The 20,202-nt window shown below is 55.2% G+C and overlaps 1 protein-coding gene across 3 annotated transcripts in view; it reads left to right on the plus strand.

The window, feature by feature from the left end:
- AJAP1 (adherens junctions associated protein 1) overlaps positions 1-20,202 on the plus strand; it is a 123,114-nt gene that overhangs the window by 48,862 nt on the left and 54,050 nt on the right. For all 3 annotated transcript variants that reach the window (XM_038537761.1, XM_038537759.1, XM_038537760.1), the window contains exon 2: positions 6,541-7,352. In XM_038537761.1, coding sequence (XP_038393689.1) covers positions 6,541-7,352 — 812 coding nt within the window. The remainder of the gene's footprint in view (positions 1-6,540; positions 7,353-20,202) is intronic.

A 20,202-nucleotide genomic window follows, 5' to 3' on the forward strand; every position in this document is an offset into this window, starting at 1 on the left:
GCACCTCTCCTGAAAGAGAGGGATGCTTGTAATCATAGTAAGTCACAGGGTAAAGCAAGCGAGGGGTGGCTCTAACAGGACACTAATGACGACAGGCTGGGGAATCATTCAGGTGAGTCACGGCTCCCTTTCTCTCTCATTAGGAAAATGGGACCAGCGACTGCCTTCTAGAAGACAGTGTGAATGTGTGTCTGCTCCCTTCCTGGGCCAAGGCTGGGGTGTCCTGCCCCGAGTGGGGAGCGGTTTCTGCTCCTGAAATCTAGCAGGAGACGCCACACGTCCCGTTGGCAGCCGGGGACGCGGGTGAAAGCCTCCGGAGCGTGTGGTGGGGAGAGAGGAGGCAGCCTGCTGGCCCCTTCTGTGTGGGTCTTTGTGCCAGAGAAGTTGGAGCAACGGGGGGCGGGGGACCAAGGGGTCACTGGGTCTCTTCCACACCAGACACCAGGGTTTTCCCTTTCACCTAAAGCCACGTTTCTCTACCTGATGGAAAGCACACGTCCCACCAGGAGGAGACACGGTGATGAGGCTGTGTTCCTTGTGGGTGCCCCCCACCCAGGCCATCCCTGCAGGTGGACGTCCCTTCACCCGGGACCCAGGGTCCCCGGGGAGCCCGTGGTGAGTCCACCTTCACCCCTCAGCATGACCCCCTTGTCCTGACGCCTCCTGATCCGCCCCCCCCCACTTCTGTGGGTGTGTTTGCTCACATAAACTCTTTATTTCATAATAGTTTTACATATACAGAAATTAAAAACATTTTTGAAAAGAAAAGCAGATAGAAATCCTGCGTTCTCCGCCCCCAGGCCGCTGTCGGGTTAACATCTCACATCACCACGGTGTGTCTGTCCTAACTAGGGAAAAACACCGCTCGTGACCATTCGTGAAATCCCTCACTTCGTCTGGATTTCCCCGGTTTTTCTCTGACTTCTTTTCGTCTTCCAGGATTGCGCTCAGGGCACCACATGACGCGTAGGCGTCACGTCTCCTGAGGCTCAGTCTTGGTGCTGACAGTTTCTCAGACTCACCTAGTTCTTGATGACCTTGGCAGTTTCGAGGAGGACTGGTCAGGGATGTTGCCGAATGTGCCTCCATCCGCACTTGTCTGGCGGTTTTCTCGTGGTGAGACTGGGTGACGGGTTTCGGGAGGAGGTGCCATGTCCTCCCTGTCACGTCACGTCAGGAGCGCCTGCTGTCAACATGACTCACCACCACGGATGTGACCTTGACACTGGCCAAGGTCCTGCTTGCCAGGTGTCTCCACTGAAAAGTGACTTCCCTCCCCTTTTCTCGTGCTAATTTTGGGAAGCAGGTCACTAAGCACAGCACACGGCTTTGGGGGACACCCGCTCTTCGTAACTCTTCAAAACTCACCTGATTCCTAGCCTGAGGAGATGGGATGGGACACATCTAAGGAAGTCACCATCCCAAACCATCGGGAACCAGCTTCTCCATCCAACAGTTATGCACACTGTGGCTTGTGTCCCAGGCCAGCTGATGATGAGCTCAAGAGCGGACGCTGTGGGGGCAGGGGTGTTCCTTGGTGGTGCGGCACTGGGACTAGGGGGCCGTGCCGTCATCCCCGTGGCCAGATTCCAGGGCTCGCAGGAGCTCCTGGCCCTGCCGAGTCTCACTGGCCCGGGCCCCTCGCATGTGGGAGCCAGCCGCTTGCAGGAAGCATTTCCCTGCGAGCCCCCTGGGGAACCGTGTGACCATAAGTGGAAAAGAAGTCTTTCTCTCCCCTAATTGACCGCAGTTTTCTTCTGTGAAGAAAATAGAAGGTAGCGAATTCAGTCTCAATCCACTGAATCATAGGGAAGTGTTCTTAGGGGGAAAAAAGATTTCAATAAAAATTTAAAAGGGGGAGAAGCAAGAAAGCCATGAACCAGAAAATAAGGGGGATGGTGCCGCAGCCCCTATGTGGACGTGGCTGGGTGAGGGTGGGGGTGCTCACTCTTCACAGCTGGGCCAGGATGCTGCCCCACGCGGGCTGAGGGCCAAAGGGCCAGACACTCGGACGAGCCCAAGCCCCCGTGAGCACTGCACACAAGCCTGAAAGGTCTCTAGGGCACCCTCTCTGCACTTTGCTGGCAGCTCAGATGCTGGCTGCAGCCTGGGTACCCTTTCCCTCCTCCCACCTGCCTGTGCCTGCACCTGTGCCAGGAGCTAGACACCCTGCAACCCACCCCAGGCCGGTCCACCCTTGCATGCATCCCCTTCTTGAGCTACAATCTTCATACCCTAAGTTCACCCCCCTTCATACTGTGCAGTTGTCTACGGATTCACCAATTCTGGGCATTTCATAAGCGTGGACACTCAAAGGATGTGGAACCTGACATAATCGGCTTCTTTTACACCATGTAATGTGTTCAAGCTCCAGCCATGTTGAAGCATGTGTTGGTGCTTGCTTCCTTTATGAGGCTAAAGAATGTTCCCCTGTAGGGACAGATCACGTTTTCTTTGTCCATCCACTTGAGGGCCACTTGGGTTGTTTCTACTTTCCACTCTTGTGACTACTGCTGCCGTGAACATTCATGCACACCTTTTTGTGTGGACTTTTGTTTATTCCCAAGAGTGGAAATGCTGGCGCAACTGGTAACTATGTCTTGGAGCAACTGCTGAGCTGTTTTGCGTAGCAGCTACACCATTTTACATCCCTATCTCCTCACATCCTTGGCAACACTTGGACCTGTCTTTGTGCTGTGACCGTCCCCATGGGTGTGATGAGGGGGCATGTCCTCAAGGGGCGTGTGGATGCCCCTGAGCTTTGGGGGAGCTGGCATCCGCTCTGTCTACCCTGTGGCCTGGCCTCCCTGGTGTGTCCCATGGCAGGTCTGACGGCTAGTGGTGGTGCTGGCAGCCTCAGGGCCTCACTACTACACCTGGGAGGGGTCCTCCACCACCATGGGAGTGGCAGACAGCACCCCAGCGCCTTCCTAGGGTGTGCTGGACTGGGTCAGAGGGCAGAGCGGTGCCGGGTCTGGGCCAGCTGGAAGGATGGAGAGAGAGGGCCCGCATTGCCCCCCATGGGGTCCTTGCACATGGGACTGTATCCCCTGATGCCAGGATGCCCTGTGTGTATCTCTGGAGCATGAAGGTCCAGACTGACATGGGCTGCCACTTCTGGTGACAGAGCAGAGGGCTTGGGACCTTCGGCTCCCCTAGAGAGACCTGGCCTCCCTAGGGAGGGGCTCTCTCTGTCCCCAACGCTGACAGTGAGGACGAGGCTCTGTCCCCACTCGTCCACCCGCCCTCCTAATAGTCTCTCTCTGACAAGTCCAGCACTTTAAGAAGGAAGAAGCCGGACTCGAAGAGAAACAAAGCAAGCTCTCCCTGCTCTTGCCATCGGTTGGTTTTTCTGCATAACAGCCAGGCGGTGTGGAAATGAGGGGGTTTCTATGGTAACCAATTACAGCTCATGATTGGTGAAAAATGACAGAAATATCCTGTGTGTGAAGTTATGCTGGGGCAGGCAAGCAGGCACAGGCTGAGGTGCGGCGGGTTTCATTTCCTGGGGCGATATTTCTCCAAGTACCGACGGCACACAGGTTCGCCTGTGGCTGCTCTTCATTCAGCCTGTCTGGTGGGGCCAAGCAGGGCCTGGTGGGGTGTGAGGGGCCTGGTGGGGCCAAGTAATACCTGGTGGAGCCTTATGGGGCCTGGTGGTGTCTGGTGGGACCTGGGGGACCTGGTGGGACCTGGTGGGATCTGGTGGGGCATGGTGAGGTCTGGTGGAGCCTAGTGAGGTCTGGTGGGACCTGGTGGGACCTGGTGATGCCTGGTGGTTCTAGTGGGTTCTAGTGGTAGTTGGTGGTCCCTGATGATAGCTGGTAGGGCCTGGTGGGATCTGGTGGTGCCTGGTGGGACTTGGTGGTGCTTGGTAGGACCTGGTGGGACCTGGTGGGGCCTGGTGGTAGCTGGTGAGGCCTAGTGATAACTGGCGGGGCCTGATAGGGCCTGGTGGGCCTTGGTGGGGCCTTCTGGACTGAGGCATCTCTCTTGTTTGAAGGAGTGTTAGTTCCCTGGGAGCTGGACTCCCATCCAAATGTGCAGAGTGGCGAGAGAACCAGAGGGTCTAAATCATCCATCCTCACTGAGCCACCTGTGGTCGCCCTGGAGCTGTGCTTACCATGTGCATGGGGATGTTTCACACTGACCTAAATTTCTGTGTGTGGTGACAGTGGCCTGGGTCCCTGCACGGGGCTTGGTTGGCTGTGCAGAGAAATTGCACACCGGCAGAAACTCAGTGCAGAGGCATTAGCATAATGAGCGATTCCTAATTTCTGCAGCAAAGCACTTTCATTCTGATTAAAAAACTGGGCCCTTTTTATTTGGGGATTAGTCCTTTTCGGTAATTAGCGTTCATTAATACAAGTTTCTTCCTTTCAACATCCAGATGACAGGCAGGGAATGGCACGTGCCTAAGTACCCACCAGAGAAGAGGCGGCCCAGGCACGTGGGGCTCAGTGCAGAATGAGGAGGGAGCTCACACGCAGACACACTCACACACGCACCGACATGCAGACCCCACACTCAGCCACACCTGCATGTACACACATGTGCATATATGACAGGGAGGCACATAGACTCACACTCTTGCACACTCACTGACACACTCTCACACACAAGCACCAACAGGCAGACCTCACGCTCAGCCACACCTGCACACACACGTGCATATATGACAGGCACACAGACCATCCTCCATAAACTCAGTCTTGCACACCCATTGACACACTCACAGGAACACCGACATACATGTAGACCCCATGCTCACTCACACCTGCACATGCACACGCTTGTGCATATATGACAGGCAGGAACACAGACCACCCCCCCAGGCTCACACTTTTGCACACTGACACACTCACGTGTGTGCACCAACATGTAGACCCCATACTTGGTTGCACCCGCACAGATACACACATGCATATATTACAGACAGGCACACAGACACCCCCCCATGGACTCACACTCTTGCACACTCATTGACACACACACACTTACTAGACATGCAGACTCCACACTCGGCCACACCTGCACAGACACACACATGTACATATGACATACAGGCACACAGCCCCCACAGACTTCTGCTCTTACACACTCACACATTTACACACTTGTACTTTGGTCTTTCACAGGCACTGATGCACTATCACACGGCAGCAGTCACACAGGCTGACACGCCGTCCTGAGACACACTCCCGTGCACACATGCACACATGACTCACACCACACACTGCTCACTCACTGATTTATTCCCTTTTAAAGTCACGCGAAACCTCATAAAGAAAAACTGCCAAGCCTTTTTTTCTACAGGGCTGGTCTTGAGCAGCTTTTCAGGCTGGCGGCTCAGCACACCGAACGCCCTCGCCCGCCCCCGCCCACTGTAGTCACTAACGTCCTGGATCCGTGTCAATTTTCAGACGTGACGCCGGTGACAAGTACCGACTTTGAATGGCGCCTGTGCCTGGTCCTCACTTACCTAAGCTGGTGGGAGAGGGAGCGTGGGCCCGGGGCCCCCAGCCCTCCACGTGGCTGGCTGCTATGCTCTGGATGCTCACGTGACGCTCCGTGCACCCACCTGGCCTCATCCTCCCTGCAGCCCCCGCCACTCTCCCGGGTCTTGTGGGGTTTGCCCTTCCTCCCGCCCTGCCTGGAGCTGAGGAGGTGGGGGATGCGGTTTCAGAGGGCACCTGCGCTGAAGATAAATAGGGAAAGCCGAAATGTCAACAGAACAGCACTTGGGCAGAGTTGGCGCATCGATAAACTTCCAGCTTATCCACAGCAGATCTCATTTTCCTGAACAAAATCCAGAGGAGGCCAAAAATAAGAAGCTTTCCTAGCGTACAGCATCCAAGACCGCAGCCTGCACATTTGCCTGAGGACGGGGTAGTGGGGTTTATGGACCACACCATGGGGCAGGGGCTTGGCAGATGCCTGGCCTTCGTGCCCCCTGTGGAGTCCAGCGGGCTCAGCCCCACAGAGAGTGGAACCCCCGCCCCTCCGGGCCTCGGGGAGGGGAGGCTGTGTGCTCAGAGACAGCCGCCTCGGGCCGGTCACTTCTGTGACACAGAAGAAAGAGCCCAGCCCTGGACCCAGGGGATGGACCGAGCTCCCAGCTCTGCCATCCTCTCACCACACATCCTCACCACTTCTCCGTTTTACTCAGGCCAGAAGCTGAGCGGGTCACAGAAGGTGTTTGAGATCGTCCTGTCGGCCGAGTTGGGGGTTTTGAGACTCAGTTTCCCTCCCGGGTCACGTCAGCCGCGTGCGTTGCACACTCCCGGGGCGAGATGGGCCGTGCAGGCGGGGGAGCCGGCTCCTGGGAGCAGGTGCATGGGGACGGTGCTTCTGAGATGCTGACGAAGTGGCACTCGAACGGGGCCGAGCGGTCGGCTAATGGAGGGTTTCGGTTTCCCTTTTGAAGTTAGGATCAGCGCTCGACGGCAGAAGAGCGCTCCGGTGCCCCGGCGGGGGTGGAGGGACAGGCAGCTGCGCCCCCGCGCCACCCCCTGACGCTGCTCTCTCTTTTCCACGCAGCTCCATGTCCATCCGCTGGCCGGGCTGCTCCCTAGGAAGCCATGCTTGGATACTTATAGCCATGTTTCAGCTCGCCATGGATCTGCCGTCGTGCGAGTCCCTGGGCCCGGGCCCCGACTTCCGGCTCCTGCCCCGGCCACCGCAGCGGCCGCCCCGGCTGTGGAGTCTGAAGAGCGGACAGGCGGCGCGCATCCCCGTGCCCGTGTGGAGCCCGCGCCCGGCGCGCGTGGAGCGCAGCCACGGGCAGATGCCCAGCCCGCGCGCTAAGCGGGCGCACAGACCCAGGGACCAGGTGGCCGCCCTGGTGCCCCGAGGGGGGCTCGCCAAGCCCCCGGCCGCCGCCAAATCCAGCCCTTCCCTCGGCTCCTCCTCCTCGTCCCCGACCCCCGCGGCGGCCGGCGGGGCAGCCACGGACCAGCAGGCCCTCCTGCGGCGGGGAAAGAGGCACCTGCAGGGGGCCGCCTTCAACACCTTTGACTTCCGGGGCAGCAGGCCCACCACGGAGACGGAGTTCATCGCCTGGGGGCCCACGGGGGAGGAGGAGGCCCCGGAGTCCAACACGTTTCCGGGGCTTTACGGCCCCACCACGGCCTCCATCTCACAGACACGGAAGACAACTGTGGCCACCGCCACCACCACCACCACAGCCACCGTGGCCACCTCCACGACGCTGCAGACTAAGGGGGTCACGGAGCCCCTGGGCCCCAGGAATAGGATCCCGGTTGGGGTTAGCACAACGGAGCCTTCCACCAGTCCCAGCAGAGACGATGGTGAAGACGTCAAGCCCCCGCGGATCCTGGGGGAGACCTCAGGTACAACCGCCTCTTTTCTGGTTGGGGTTCGGTTGGGGTGGGAGGACGTGGGGGTGTGGCTCACGAAGGATGCCGAGCCGTGCCCCGGGACGCGTTTTTTTTTCTCGGTGGCAGAAACTAAAAGTGTGGACAGTTGGGTGGCAGCCTTGGGGACGGAGGGGGGATGTGCATCCAGGGACTTGTGTGTCCTGGCAAAGGTGGGTTGTGCTCCAGTCATGCTCCAGCCGGCGTGTAGCTAGTAGAAGGGAGATGGGACAGGGTCTCTCTTTAGTGGTGGCCTAGAAGGGGACGTGGTGGCTGCCTTGCCAGTGTCACGGGCATCTGAACCCCACCACGCACAGGGCCGCATCTTCCCGAATGGCAGCGCCTTGACTTCTGGGAGTAAGATATGGCCTGGGAGTAAGATATGGCCACAGCTGCTGGTGTAATTAGGGCCCATGTGGAGTCTCCGGAAACGTGCAAGGGTGTGGCCCTGTGGAGGAGTGACTGCCAGATAGGGATCCCTTTAAGCAGCAGAAGAGATTGAAGTCAGGTATAAGGAAGAACTTCCTGTGGTTTCGCTGAGGTTCTCCACACCGACTCAGGTTGGGGAGTGTATTCTCTGGAGATGGTGTCACAGGTGTTTGGAGGACAGGGGTCAGGACAAATGGCTCTGGTTCCTCCCCCTGTTATTCTAGGTGCATAGGACAGTTAGCATTTCCTGGCCTCGAAGTAGCCACTGCAATGTAGTTCTTGTTTTTCTTTCTTCTCCTCTACCTCCTCTTCCAGTTGCTTCAGAAGGAATAGCCCTTGAATATCTGCCAGGCCATAGCTTGTCCCGTCAGGGGTAGCCACAGCCATGTCCCCAGCCCCACGGCTGGCTAAGGGAGATGCAGAGCCCAGGACCCCTGTGTTCCAGCCTGCCTCTGGCTCCCTGTGCCACTGTGAACAGGCCCCCACCTCACTCCCCACCAGGACCAGGATGTTCACAGGTCGAGCCTGTGCTCGCACATCCCAGACAAGCGGCAATACTTGCTAGCTCTTTTTTTTTTTTTTTTTTTTAAGATTTTATTTATTTATTCATGGGAGATGCAGAGAGAGAGGCAGAGACACAGGCAGAGGGAGAAGCAGGTTCCATGCCGGGAGCCCGACGTGGGAATTGATCCCTGGTCTCCAGGATCATGCCCTGGACTGAAGGCGGCGCTAAACCGCTGAGCCACCCGGGCTGCCCACTTGCTAGCTCTTAAAATGGGATGCAAATTGCAGGATATCAGCACGAAGGGGTGGTGGTGCCGTGTGGCCTCCTCCGTCCCCTGTCTGTTTGCTTCTCCACATCCTAAGGGTTCAGGGCTCCTTGGTCCCGGGAAGACCCTCTTTGGGACCTGGGAGAAAGAAGACAATTGCTCCCCAGGGCCTGTCGGCAGCATTGGTGCTCCGGTTTTCCTACAGGCCTCATCAGCACTGGACTCTGCGTCTGGCCATAGTCAGGAGTTGGATAGGTTTTCACAGAGTGGGTGGCTTTTGTTCGATGACCTACTTCCTTCCTTTACCTGGACAAGAGAACTGCAGTTTTTATTATGAGCAATTCTTCCCTAGAGAGCAACGTATCTATGAAAGCAAACCCAACTCCATCTCAAAGCCAGGGGCCAGGCCCAGGGCTGGAGGCTGTGAGCTTGGAGCACGGAGGGAGGAGGTCTGCAGGGGGTTGCAGGCCATCTTCCGGGTGGCCTTTGTCCCGAACCTATGGACGCACAGCCTGCAGCTCATCCTGTCTGTGCCAGATGCCTGAAAGCTGTTTACAAAAGCATTTGTTTTTACCTCAATAAGCTCGCAAGCCATCATTATAATAGAATACAGTGCTGTGTTCATTTCCTGTCATCCCCTCTACATACGTCACTTACTATATAGGCACGGATGAGAAAACAAGTTCCCATTTATTCCAAATTACATTTGTTATTACTAAAGTTAAATGCTCGGGACAGCATTACAAGGCTTAGCAAATTAATTCACAGTACATTGGATGTTGCTAATCCAACTCGACAGATGCTTATCTTGGAAAAGATTTATGGTTCTTCATAATATAATCTGGTGCTAGATTAATTTGTTTAGCAAAACAAATTTAAAGGGTGGGGGGAAATATGTGTGTTTGCTTTTAGTGCAGAGAAATGTTAATTCTGGGAAGTGATGCTGGATGCTGAGAAAGGACGCCAGCAGCCTTCAGCATCCAGGCCAAGGCAAAGCAAGACAGGAAGTGCTGAGCTGACGCCTCTAATTCGGTGCATCACAGCCCAGCAGATCCCACATAAGTGGCCCAAGCCCGGGCACTGAGAGCCCTGGCGGAAGCCCCACGAAGCCAAGTCCCTGCTTGTCCTGGCAGTCACCACACATAGACTGGGGCTCCCAACTCTTCATGGAGCATGACTGCTGCTCACTCTTCTCAAACAGAGTTAAGGCCGTAAGAGTAGCCTTGGAGATCCCAGAGCTGTGGTCTAGGAGGCTGTGCATGCCCTATGTACTTGCAGGCCACAGACCGCCTGTGCATTGGGCTCTCCTGCAGGTAGCTGTGTGACGCTGGGGAAGTTCTCTTCTCTCTTGACTTCATCTTCTTCACCAAAAAAATAAAATAAAATAAAAATAAAGCTTAGAAATATCTCTTCCAAATGATGGTCATGAGGATTCAGCAGAACAACACCAAGCACATGCCCAGGTGCTTCTGTACCCAGCAAGAATGACTCCAAGGAGAAGTTTGCAGGTGTCAGGGGCCAACAAGCCACCAGGGACATGGAAGTCTTCTCATCTGAGACACACCCAGCTCTGCCCACTCACTGCTGAGGATACTCCAAAGGATAGAGTTAAGGTTTTGGAAAGTGATAGGAAGAATTTGTTAAGTCAGCTCTGTTGTCCAAAGAGATGTCTCTGGAATCAGATTTGGGGAGTTGTGAGTTTTTATTTTTGCTTCTGTAGAGAGGTATTTGGAAAGGAAAAGTTATGTTTGCCCATCTGTTCAGAACACAGATATCAGTGGGATAGAAAAGTAGATGGCTAGAGATTTGGGGCACTCTGAAATCCCTCAGGAGCTAATACTGCGTGGAATAGCTACTGGAATCATCAAATGGTCCCTCTCCCAGTGACCTCCCTGTAAGTGAGTGATTGGGAAGTCTCTTCTAGTTTTAGTGTAGTGGCTAAGAGGGTCTGCCTTCAAATTCCTGGCTTTATCTTGTATTAGCTGTGTGGACTTGACAACCTGGTTATCTGTTCTGTACCTCAGTGGGAGTTACAGTATTAACAATCTTACAATGTTGCAAAGATAAAGTGAGATAGTATATGCCTGGTAGTCAGTGCCTGGCACATAACAGCTGTTCATTACATGTTTGCTGCTGTTAACATGGTAGTGATGATGGCAGTGGTGATGATGTTGGTGATGATGATGGTGATGAGATTGGTGATGATTGTGATGATGATGGTGATGATGGTTTTTTTTATAATAAATTTATTTTTATTGGTGTTCAATTTACCAACATACAGAATAACACCCAGTGCTCATCCCATCAAGTGCCCCCCTCAGTGCCCGTCACCCATTCACCCCCACCCCCCGCCCTCCTCCCCTTCCACCACCCCTAGTTCGTTTCCCAGAGTTAGGAGTCTTTATGTTCTGTCTCCCTTTCTGCTATTTCCCACACATTTCTTCTCCCTTCCCTTCTATTCCCTTTCACTATTATTTATATTCCCCAAATGAATGAGAACATAGAATGTTTGTCCTTCTCCGATTGACTTACTTCACTCAGCATAATACCCTCCAGTTCCATCCACGTCTAAGCAAATGGTGGGTATTTGTCGTTTTTTTTGTTTTTGTTTTTGTTTTTGTTTTTTTTGTATTTGTCATTTCTAATGGCTGAGTAATATTCCATTGTATACATAAACCACATCTTCTTTATCCATTCATCTTTCGATGGATACCGAGGCTTCTTCCACAGTTTGACTATTGTAGACATTGCTGCTAGAAACATCGGGGTGCAGGTGTCCCGGCGTTTCACTGCATCTGTATCTTTGGGGTAAATCTCCAGCAGTGCAATTGCTGGGTTGTAGGGCAGGTCTATTTTTAGAGTGGCTGCACCAGTTCACATTCCCACCAACAGTGTAAGAGGATTCCCTATTCTCCGCATCCTCTCCACCATTTGTGGCTTCCTGCCTTGTTAAGATGGTGATGATGTTGATGATGATGATGTGATGATGTTGGTGATGGTAATGATGGTGGTGGTGATGATGGCGGTGATGATGGTGGTGATGATGATAGTGATGATGATGGTGATGATGGTGATGGTGGTGATATTGGTAATGATGATAGTGATGTGATGATGAAGATGGTGATGAGGCTTCTGGTGATGATGGTGGTGGTGATGGTGGTGATGGTGCTGAGGCTCATGATGATGATGATGATGGTGGTGGTGGTGGTGGTGGTGGTGATGATGGTGATGGTGATAATGGTGATAGTGATGATAATAATGATTCTTATCCTTGTGATGATTTGCTACCACTAACTTGCTGCTACATTTACTGCTCCACTGATGAGGTCATTTGATGAGATGACTTGATGGAGTCCCGCATCCTCGTCCCTGACCTTGGTGCTCTTTGTGGAGGTATAGATGGCACTAGGTACGAACTGCTTGGGATGGAAAATCACCTGGCTGAGGTTCACTGAGGCATTGAGCTCCAGCCTTGCATGGTGCTGGCAGAGGGTGAGTGTCAGATGGGGCAGAAGTTCACTTGAGGTCGAGAGACGAGGACTCCCCACTGCGAAGCACCATCTTCCTGTGACAGCTCTCTTGCTGGTCATGTTCTGAGTCTGGAATCACAAAGTCTCCTGGGAGAAAACCACAAAGTCATTTCCTGGGCTTTAATCTTAAAACTCGTAAAGGGAGCTGTGGGGAATTCAAGCCAGCTGATTTTGGTTATTGCATTTGCCCACTGCGGATCTCCTAGGCTGTGGGTGCTAGGCATACAGCTAGTGCTCAGTAAAGATTTCTGCGACCTGATGTTCTTAGACCTTCCTGCTGGCACCTGGACCTTGAGATTCCCCAGCCTGCTCATATACATCTGTTGCTTTCCTCAATCGTCCACATTCATAGCTCTAGAAGGCATGCCACCCAAGAGGGGCTAAGAAGCCCTGAAAGGTCTCCAGTGTCATTCAAGGTTTGTTCCCATTTGGATTAATCATGTATTCATGACACCCAGCAGCTCAAGGAAAAGATGGCTCGGATGCCATCCTAGTCCTGCCTGGTAATTTTTACATTGGGATTCACTCATGCGTTTCCAGGGATGATTTCCAAGTTGCTTTGTCCTTGTCACCAGGGGGCCTTCAGTGTCCTTTATGTGTGTCCCACTGTAAGCAAGAGGACAGGCCGGTGACATCCTCTCTCACACCGATAGTCAGCTGACCTAAACAGCAGAGCAACCTTGGGAGCAAGTCTCACGTTGGGAAATATTTTCTAAATGCTGGGGTAAAAGTGGAAGGGAGTTAGGAGCAGCTGCGACAGGGAGAGACGGGCTCTTTTCCTTCTGTTTAAAGCTGTGATGGTGGTTTAAATGCTGAGCCCCTTTTAATTAACTTGCTGGGTGTTTGCTACCAGGAAAGTGAATCCTTCCTTAATTTAAAGATATTTGAAGCAAATGACTCATGAACTTCAAAAGTTTTGAGCGGCTTAATTGGGCTAAGAGCAACCATGAACAAATGAGTGTTCAGAGCTCGCTAAACATCCTGCACTCAGTAGCCGGTGAGCCTGGGCTTTAAAGGGTCTTAACTGGGACTGTGGAGTGGATGTGCCTGGTTTTGCGTGGTGACCTGTCGTGGCACGGGTGGGATTGTGCGTGTCAGCCGACAGCTCTCTGCACCCGTCCAACCTCCCAGAGCGCTCCTCTGCTTTTGCTGAGCAAAGCTGTGTTCACACCAAATGGATAAATGAGCTCCAACTCATTAGAGCCAGCCTCAACGTCTTCTGGAGATGACTGTCTCACCAGCTTATTGCATCTAGCACTTCTTATGCTTGTTTGGTTTCCGCCAGAACCTCCTTCTCCTCCCAAGAGCAAGTTAGGCATCAGGAAGGTTCTTGAGTTCTTGTGGGATTGTGGTGCCTGTCCTGGCAGCCTTTCTCTGTTTCCCTTTGCCCAGCCCTCAGGACTGTGGGAAGGGGCCTGAGCTCACACCCCCTCAATCCGGGCACCAGTCTCCTCAAAGGGCTGTAGGCAGGGTTGTTGGCAATGCAGGTATTGGGGGATTGCCCCCCACCCCTGCAGAATGTGCCTTCCTGACATCTAGTGCTTCACTAAACACTGGATGGGTAACAGACCCGTTTGATATACGGTGGATTGAATTTATGGTTTTCATGCATTCACAGGGGAATGATTCTAAGCGTAGAGATTAAATATTAGACAGAACATTATTTTTAGAATTATTTGACGATGTGAAGAGGACTGGTTTTGGAATTTCCAGCTTCTGATCTGTCTTGCAGGGAACTGTCAGCTCCGCGCTTGGTTGATATGAAATACCGCACTTCAGGGTGGGGGAGGCGTGAAAGGGTACGAAAACCTGGGCCCTTGCTGTCTTTTCAAGGAGTTTAAAATCTATTTGGGAAAGTCAGACAGGAAAGGACACAAGCCTGCCTAAGAGAGTAGTGACAGTTAAGGACGGGAGCGGAAATGTCAGAAAGCCCCAGCTTGGGCAATCATATAGCAATCCTGAAAACCCAGTAAAGAAGGAGGGGGCCAGTTCAGGTGGGAAGGGCCCTGCCGCGCTTCCTGGAGAGGGAGGGTATGCATGAGCAGAGCATCGGGGTGGGCAGAGCACACGGAGCACTCGGAGACTAGAGCCTGGAGGCCTGCATGGTAGAGGCAACAGAGCAGGAGGCCTGGGACTCAGTCTCCTCACATCTAGAAAGACACTGGAGGAAGGATCCCTGAGGCCTCTCCTCCAGCTCTGAAGGTCCATCAGCACGCTCGTGGCTCTGTGTTGCTTCTGCCCATAGCCAGGACAGTGGCCTGCCCTGCCCCTTTCATCATCAGTGAAAGGAGAAGGCTGGTGAGCGTTGGCCCTCCCCTCTTCTGGTCCGGGGTCACTCCAGGCACTCAGCCCAGTAGTTCCCATGCACAGCAAGCTCTGGGGTTGGTGGGGGCGGGCAGCTGTGGCCGGGATTTCCCAGCTGTCAGTTGAGGTGAGAAGTCACCTGTCCCTGAGCAGAAGTCACCCACCCCCATCCAGGAGCAGCCTGGCGGAGCTGGTGTCCAGCTTGAAAGGGCCCCACGTGCATGTACTTGCTGGAAGAGCATAGCCCTCACCTCTGCAGCAGGTGGGTTCCAGGTGAAGCACCAGTGTGCCCCAGAGGTCACTGCCTGGTCCTGGAAGCTCAGCCATGATCACAGGCACACGCCTGTTGGACATGCCGTATGGTCCGACGGGCATACAAGGCCTCCCGTCTTGGTTTTCACTGTGGTCCAGTGAATCTCTGCCTGGGAGTCTGTTGCAAAGAGATGAAGATCAACAATGCCAGAGGATTAAGTATCTCTTCCAGAACTTTCCATCAGCAGCAGGAATGCCCAGTCTCTCTCAGGAGCAGAGGTGGAAGTGTCTGCTGAGTGGACCAAGGGTGGGACGTGAGGGCAGTGAAGCTGGTGCTGATAGGGGGAACCCCTGCCTTGACCCAGGCATGACCTGGGCCTGGGCTGCCCGCCGTCCATGGCCCTTGCTATGCCCCATGACCTCAGGGACAAGTGGCTTCTTGTGCAGCGGACTGGGAAATGATTTCCACCTCGAGGGGTGCTTCTGAGACGTGGCTGAGTTTACCCACATGGAAAGCTGGACACGCATAGCAAGTGTTGGGGCCCTGGGCACTTGCAGGTCCCCTCACTCTGTGACAACATCACAGACGGAAGGACACTTATGCTGGGGAAGCGTGCCTCTTGTCTCCTTCAGCATCCCCCAACGGGGCTGGGGTCAGGACGTGCAGGGGCCTGGCCAGTGCTGTCCTAGCTGCCTCATGACCTTTCTCAGTCCCAGATGAAAGGGAAAGAGACCCATCCGGGAAACAAACTGTCAGCAGAACCCCATACCCCACAGTGTTGGCAGCTCCCACATGTGGCTTGTGGGAGCACTATGTCCAGCGTCCCTGCCTAGGAGAGGGCTGCGTGCTGGAGGACCCATCAGCATGTCCTTCGTCAGGGGCCAGTTGGTGTCTCTGCACACTGTCCTTTGCACACGTCCCTTTAAGTGGCTTGTTACCAAAGCTGTGCCTCACTCTTAGTGTTCCCAAAACTGCCCTCAGAAGGCTGTGGGGCTGATGTTCAGGGAAGTTCAGCCTCTCGTGTGAGTTGGAGGGAGGTGGGTTGGGGCCCTTTCTATGATGCTGAGGGTCCCTCTTCACCACACACCCCTGCTGCCTGAAGCATCGGACATCCTGAGTGGGACCTGAATCCAACAGGGAGCTGATGGCCGTATTCACTGGGAAGTCCTTGGCCCATATGTGAGGCATGGTGATGAAGGAAATTTCTAGAAGCTCCAGGGAGGCCCCTCCATCAGCAGAGCCCATGCCAGGTGGAGGGATGAGCTGGACGCCTCCACTGTGTGGTTTCACGTGCTGAACAGAGAGGCTGGTGGCTCAGGCCAGAGGCAGAGCCTCTGGGAACCGTGTCTGGGTCCCCATCCCTGTTCCCACCTGTGCCAGGAGAGAATCACCATCGTCTAGGCAGTGGGACAGGAAGAAAGGCTAGCTCTCTCCAGCCAGCAACCTGCCCTTCCAGACCCAGGACCTGGGTTTACAAAGCATATTGGCAAATCCCCTTTTACTCACTTCAAGTGCACCTTTTCGGAGAAATAATAACTGACCGTATGATGTCCTCCTGACTCGTATGAGTGGACCTGAGAGGAGGTGCAATGTGAAGTAATGTACGATAAATGCAGGTCTGTGCACGTCCTCACTACAGGCTCACCCCCTCGCCCCCGTGTGACGTCAGCAGGAGCCTGAGCACAACTCAACCTGAGACAGGTGTGTCGTCTGAGCCTGGGGGGCAGGTGACTTTCTGAAAATGGTGAACACCTCCCGGCAACGTTCAGTACGAAAATAACACAGCCTTCTTTCCACGTACGTGGTGGTTGTGTTCTTGGAAACTTTGGTGCTTATTAAAACCATGCAAAAAATACTCTGGGTCTGTACGTGGAACAGAAGGAGCCGCTCTGGGCTCAGCGCATTTATAGCAGGAGTGAGCAGAAGGATGTTCGGAGTCGCATGGAACGGAGGGCTGGCCGTGGGTGAGCACGTCTGTCCCGTACACCACAGGGCAGGTAGTGTGCTGGCCCCACGCCACGAGTGTCACTCATTGTGACAACCAGAAACATCCGCCACAATTCCTAGATGCCCCTGCCTCCCAAGAACCCTCATTCCCATCCTAGACGTTCCAGAGGCAGCCTCCCACCCCAGAGACTGGTGGCCTTGCCCCTTCCTGCGTGCTGCACAGAACGGACCAGCTTTCCTCTGCACCCGGGTGTCCTGGGGCCGCAGTGACACATCTCCGCCAGCGCAGAGTTTGAAACTCTAGGCATTTGATGTCTCCTAGTCTCAGGGCATAGGCCTGAGAGGCCCCAGGGTAGGATCTTTCTACCTGGAGAAAGAAAGGAGGCCCCTTTCTTCTGGAGGCCCCGGGGTAGGATCTTTCCTGCCTCCTGCAGCTTGTGGTGCTGCAGGTGTTCCCTGGCTCATGGCCACACCGCCCAGCCTCTGCCTCTGTCTTCACACAGCATTTTCCCTGCATGCCTGTGTCTCTCCTCTCCTTGTAAAGACACCGGCCATTGGATCAGGGCCCAAGCTGGGAATCCGGGATGGTCTCATCTTGCAATCTTCCATATCATCACGTCTGCAGAGTCTGCTCTTCTAAATAAGGTCACATTCACGAGGTGTGGGGTTAGAATGAGAACGTATCTGTTCCATGAGGCTCCCAGCCACTCCAGGGGGAGCTGCCATCTGCTCCGCCTGGGGGTTGGCAGTGCCCAGGGATTTTCTCCAGAAGCTGGGAGAATTGCAGACCCATCATCTGCTGCTCACCCCACTGGAGAAGAAGGTGGGTCGGCGGGGGTGGGGGGGAGCATTGGCCCGATCCTCACTCCTACCCACACTTCACGAGGCCTTGAAAGCCACCAGGGCTTGGAGAAAACACTACCTCCGTTTGTATAAAATGCTCTGTATAAAGGGAGGCCCACAGACAGGTCACAGATGAAGATGCCTAAGGTCTGGTTGGGCTCATGCCCTGAAGAACCATCCTTCACTCACCCACTCGCCTGAATGTTTCCTGAACACCTACTATGTGGCAGGCAGTGCGGTCATACTGCAAGACAACACACAGTCCCCATTTCTTCCAGGGGCAGCAGACAGACAGACACACATGCAGAACATGCGTAAGACCAGCCCAGGTATGTGGAGAGGATGCCTGGAGCATGGGGCAGGGAGCGGGATTCTGGAGTTGAGACCGGCTGATGAGAAGACAGGGTAGGAGGGAGAAGGAAGGTGGCAGCCGGGCACTGAGGTTGTAAGAGCGGGACAAGCAGTGCCAGGGCTGTGGTGTGGCAGGCCATGTGGTGGGGGCAGGGGGTGTCGGAGGTTGGACTGGAGCAGGGTCTTCAGGGCTTGGAGGCTGTTGTGGGGGCTCCTGGTTTTAGTGTGAGGATAGTGGGGTGAACAGAGCGTGGCCTGACTGGTGGACCCCCTGAAGCCCTGCAACTCTGGGAAGACAAAGTAGGGTGAGTCCAGGTCAGAACAATCCAAAAGGCCTCCCAGGTGCTTGGTCTGAGCAGCTGGTGCCTTTGACATAGTGGGGCCTGTCCTGAGCTGGGGTGGGGTGGGCACAGATGGGAAAGGGCAGCCAGCAGCCCCTTGGGCCCTGCCTCCCTGCCCCTGCCCATTGGCTGTCAAAGGGGACGTCTGTGGGCTCCTCTAGCCTGCGTGTGAGCAGCAGGGGAAGGTCTGGCCTGCGGTGGAGACCCCAGAGCCGTTGGGGAGACATATGGGTGGTTTCTGAGATCACCTGGAGGGAGTGTGGGTGGTATGCGAGGGGGACAGGGACAGAGGACAGGGCCCCAGGGAGTCCTCAAAGTATAGGAGGGGTGCCCAGGATAGAGGAGTGCAGGAAAAGAGGAAGAAGATGGACGAAGTGGTCCTGCATCAAGGCTCCTACGGGGCCAGAGCACAGAGGTGACTGTCACCTCTGTCCCCCACAGAGGAGCCTCTTGGAGGCTTGATGGGAAGGCCCGATGGAGCACATGGGGGAGGACAGGACTGCGGGCGTGCAGGCCCGGGGGAGTGGTAGAGGGGCTGAGCCAGACGGGGTGGGAAGGCCTGGTGTGCGGGGCCCAGAGGGGAAGGACACGTTTGCTGCTGTTCTGTCACGAGCGAGCAGGAGGCAGGTGTGCCTGCCAGTGTGGAGGGTGCAGGACAGGATGACACTGGCTGCTGGTGGTGTGCAGACAAGAACGGCCCCGATGGCTGCTGGACGGCCAGCACCTGTGCACACAGCAGAGTGGAAGGCAGGATGGGCTGGGCTTGTGCAGGGAGCAGGAGGTGAGGAGGACGTGGTCTGTCTGGGAAATCCCACTTTCCTGGCTGCAGAAGTCTGCCCTTATCACTCCTGTTGGCTGGAGGAGCCTGTGCCCCTGGGGGATGGCACAGAGGGGTCAGGGATGGCCGCCGTCCCCAGGGGGGACAGACAATCAGCAGGCACCCAGACATAGTCTCAGGTGGACGTGGGAGCATGTGAGCTGGGTCTGACTGGTGGGAGGGGGTGTCTGGGAGGACATAGGCTCGGGGCCTGGGGCAGGGGTGGAGGCATCCTGGCACTAGGGAGGCTGGGGATGGGGCTGGATGGTGTGGAGGCCAAGAGGTCATGGTCAGGGGCAGGAACCGGTGCTTCCTCAGTGCACACAGACGCTGTGGGAGGGCCGACCCCGCTGGCTTTGGCAGTGTCCTGGGGCCTCTCCTGAAGTCCCTCATCTGGGAGGTGAGGTTGGCGTCCTCACCTGGTCATGTAACGGGCCAGACCCACCAGCAACCAGCAAGAAGCCATCGCCCTCAGTCCCATGGCCATGAAGAAATGAAGCCTGGAATGAGCTTGCAAGCAGGCCCTTCCCATGTCAGGCATCCAAGTGAGAACATGGCCCAGCCATGGAGACACCAGGAGCTTCAGGTGGTGGAGGTCTCTGGGCCCTATTGGCCCTCAGACCCAGGCAGAGGACCCGGCCAGGCCAGAGTGGGACTCCTGACCCCCCGAAACTGACATGTTTGGGAGGTTTAAGCCTCGGAGCCTGTGGTCATTTGTTACTCGGTGTGGATGACCACCTCAGCCTGGAACCCTGGGATGCCAGCAAGCAGGTTGGAATGAGGGAGTAATCGGATGAGTCGGTGGTGGTCATGGATGCTGGGTCCAAGTGGGCTGCAGGCCCTAGCCGTCCCCTGCTGGCTGCTGTGGCCCTTGCTTTGGCCAGTTTGGAGAGAAACTCCATCTTGGGCACAGATGGCTGTGCTCTGCTCCCCACCCAGAGCCTGGGACCTCCTCCTCCTCTGATCTACGGTTCTGGGGGCAGGGCACTGTCGTCATTCCCATTGGAGCCGACCTCGCTGGGCCTGTCACCGGATGTGTGGGCTTTCAGGCCGTCCGCTGCCCTCCAGCCCTGGCCACAGACCCCCTGTTGGTCTCCCCATAAGACCCCTCCCCCCCTCTCCCTTCTAGCCTGGGCTAGCACGGGTCCATGTTGTGCTGTGTCCTGGGAAAGATCATGGAAATGAATTATACATCAACACCAGAGATGGATCATTAATTAATAAACTCGGCCATCTCAACT

Source organism: Canis lupus, chromosome 5 (genome assembly GCF_011100685.1).
Source record: "Canis lupus familiaris isolate Mischka breed German Shepherd chromosome 5, alternate assembly UU_Cfam_GSD_1.0, whole genome shotgun sequence".
NCBI classification, from domain to species: Eukaryota; Metazoa; Chordata; class Mammalia; order Carnivora; family Canidae; genus Canis; species Canis lupus.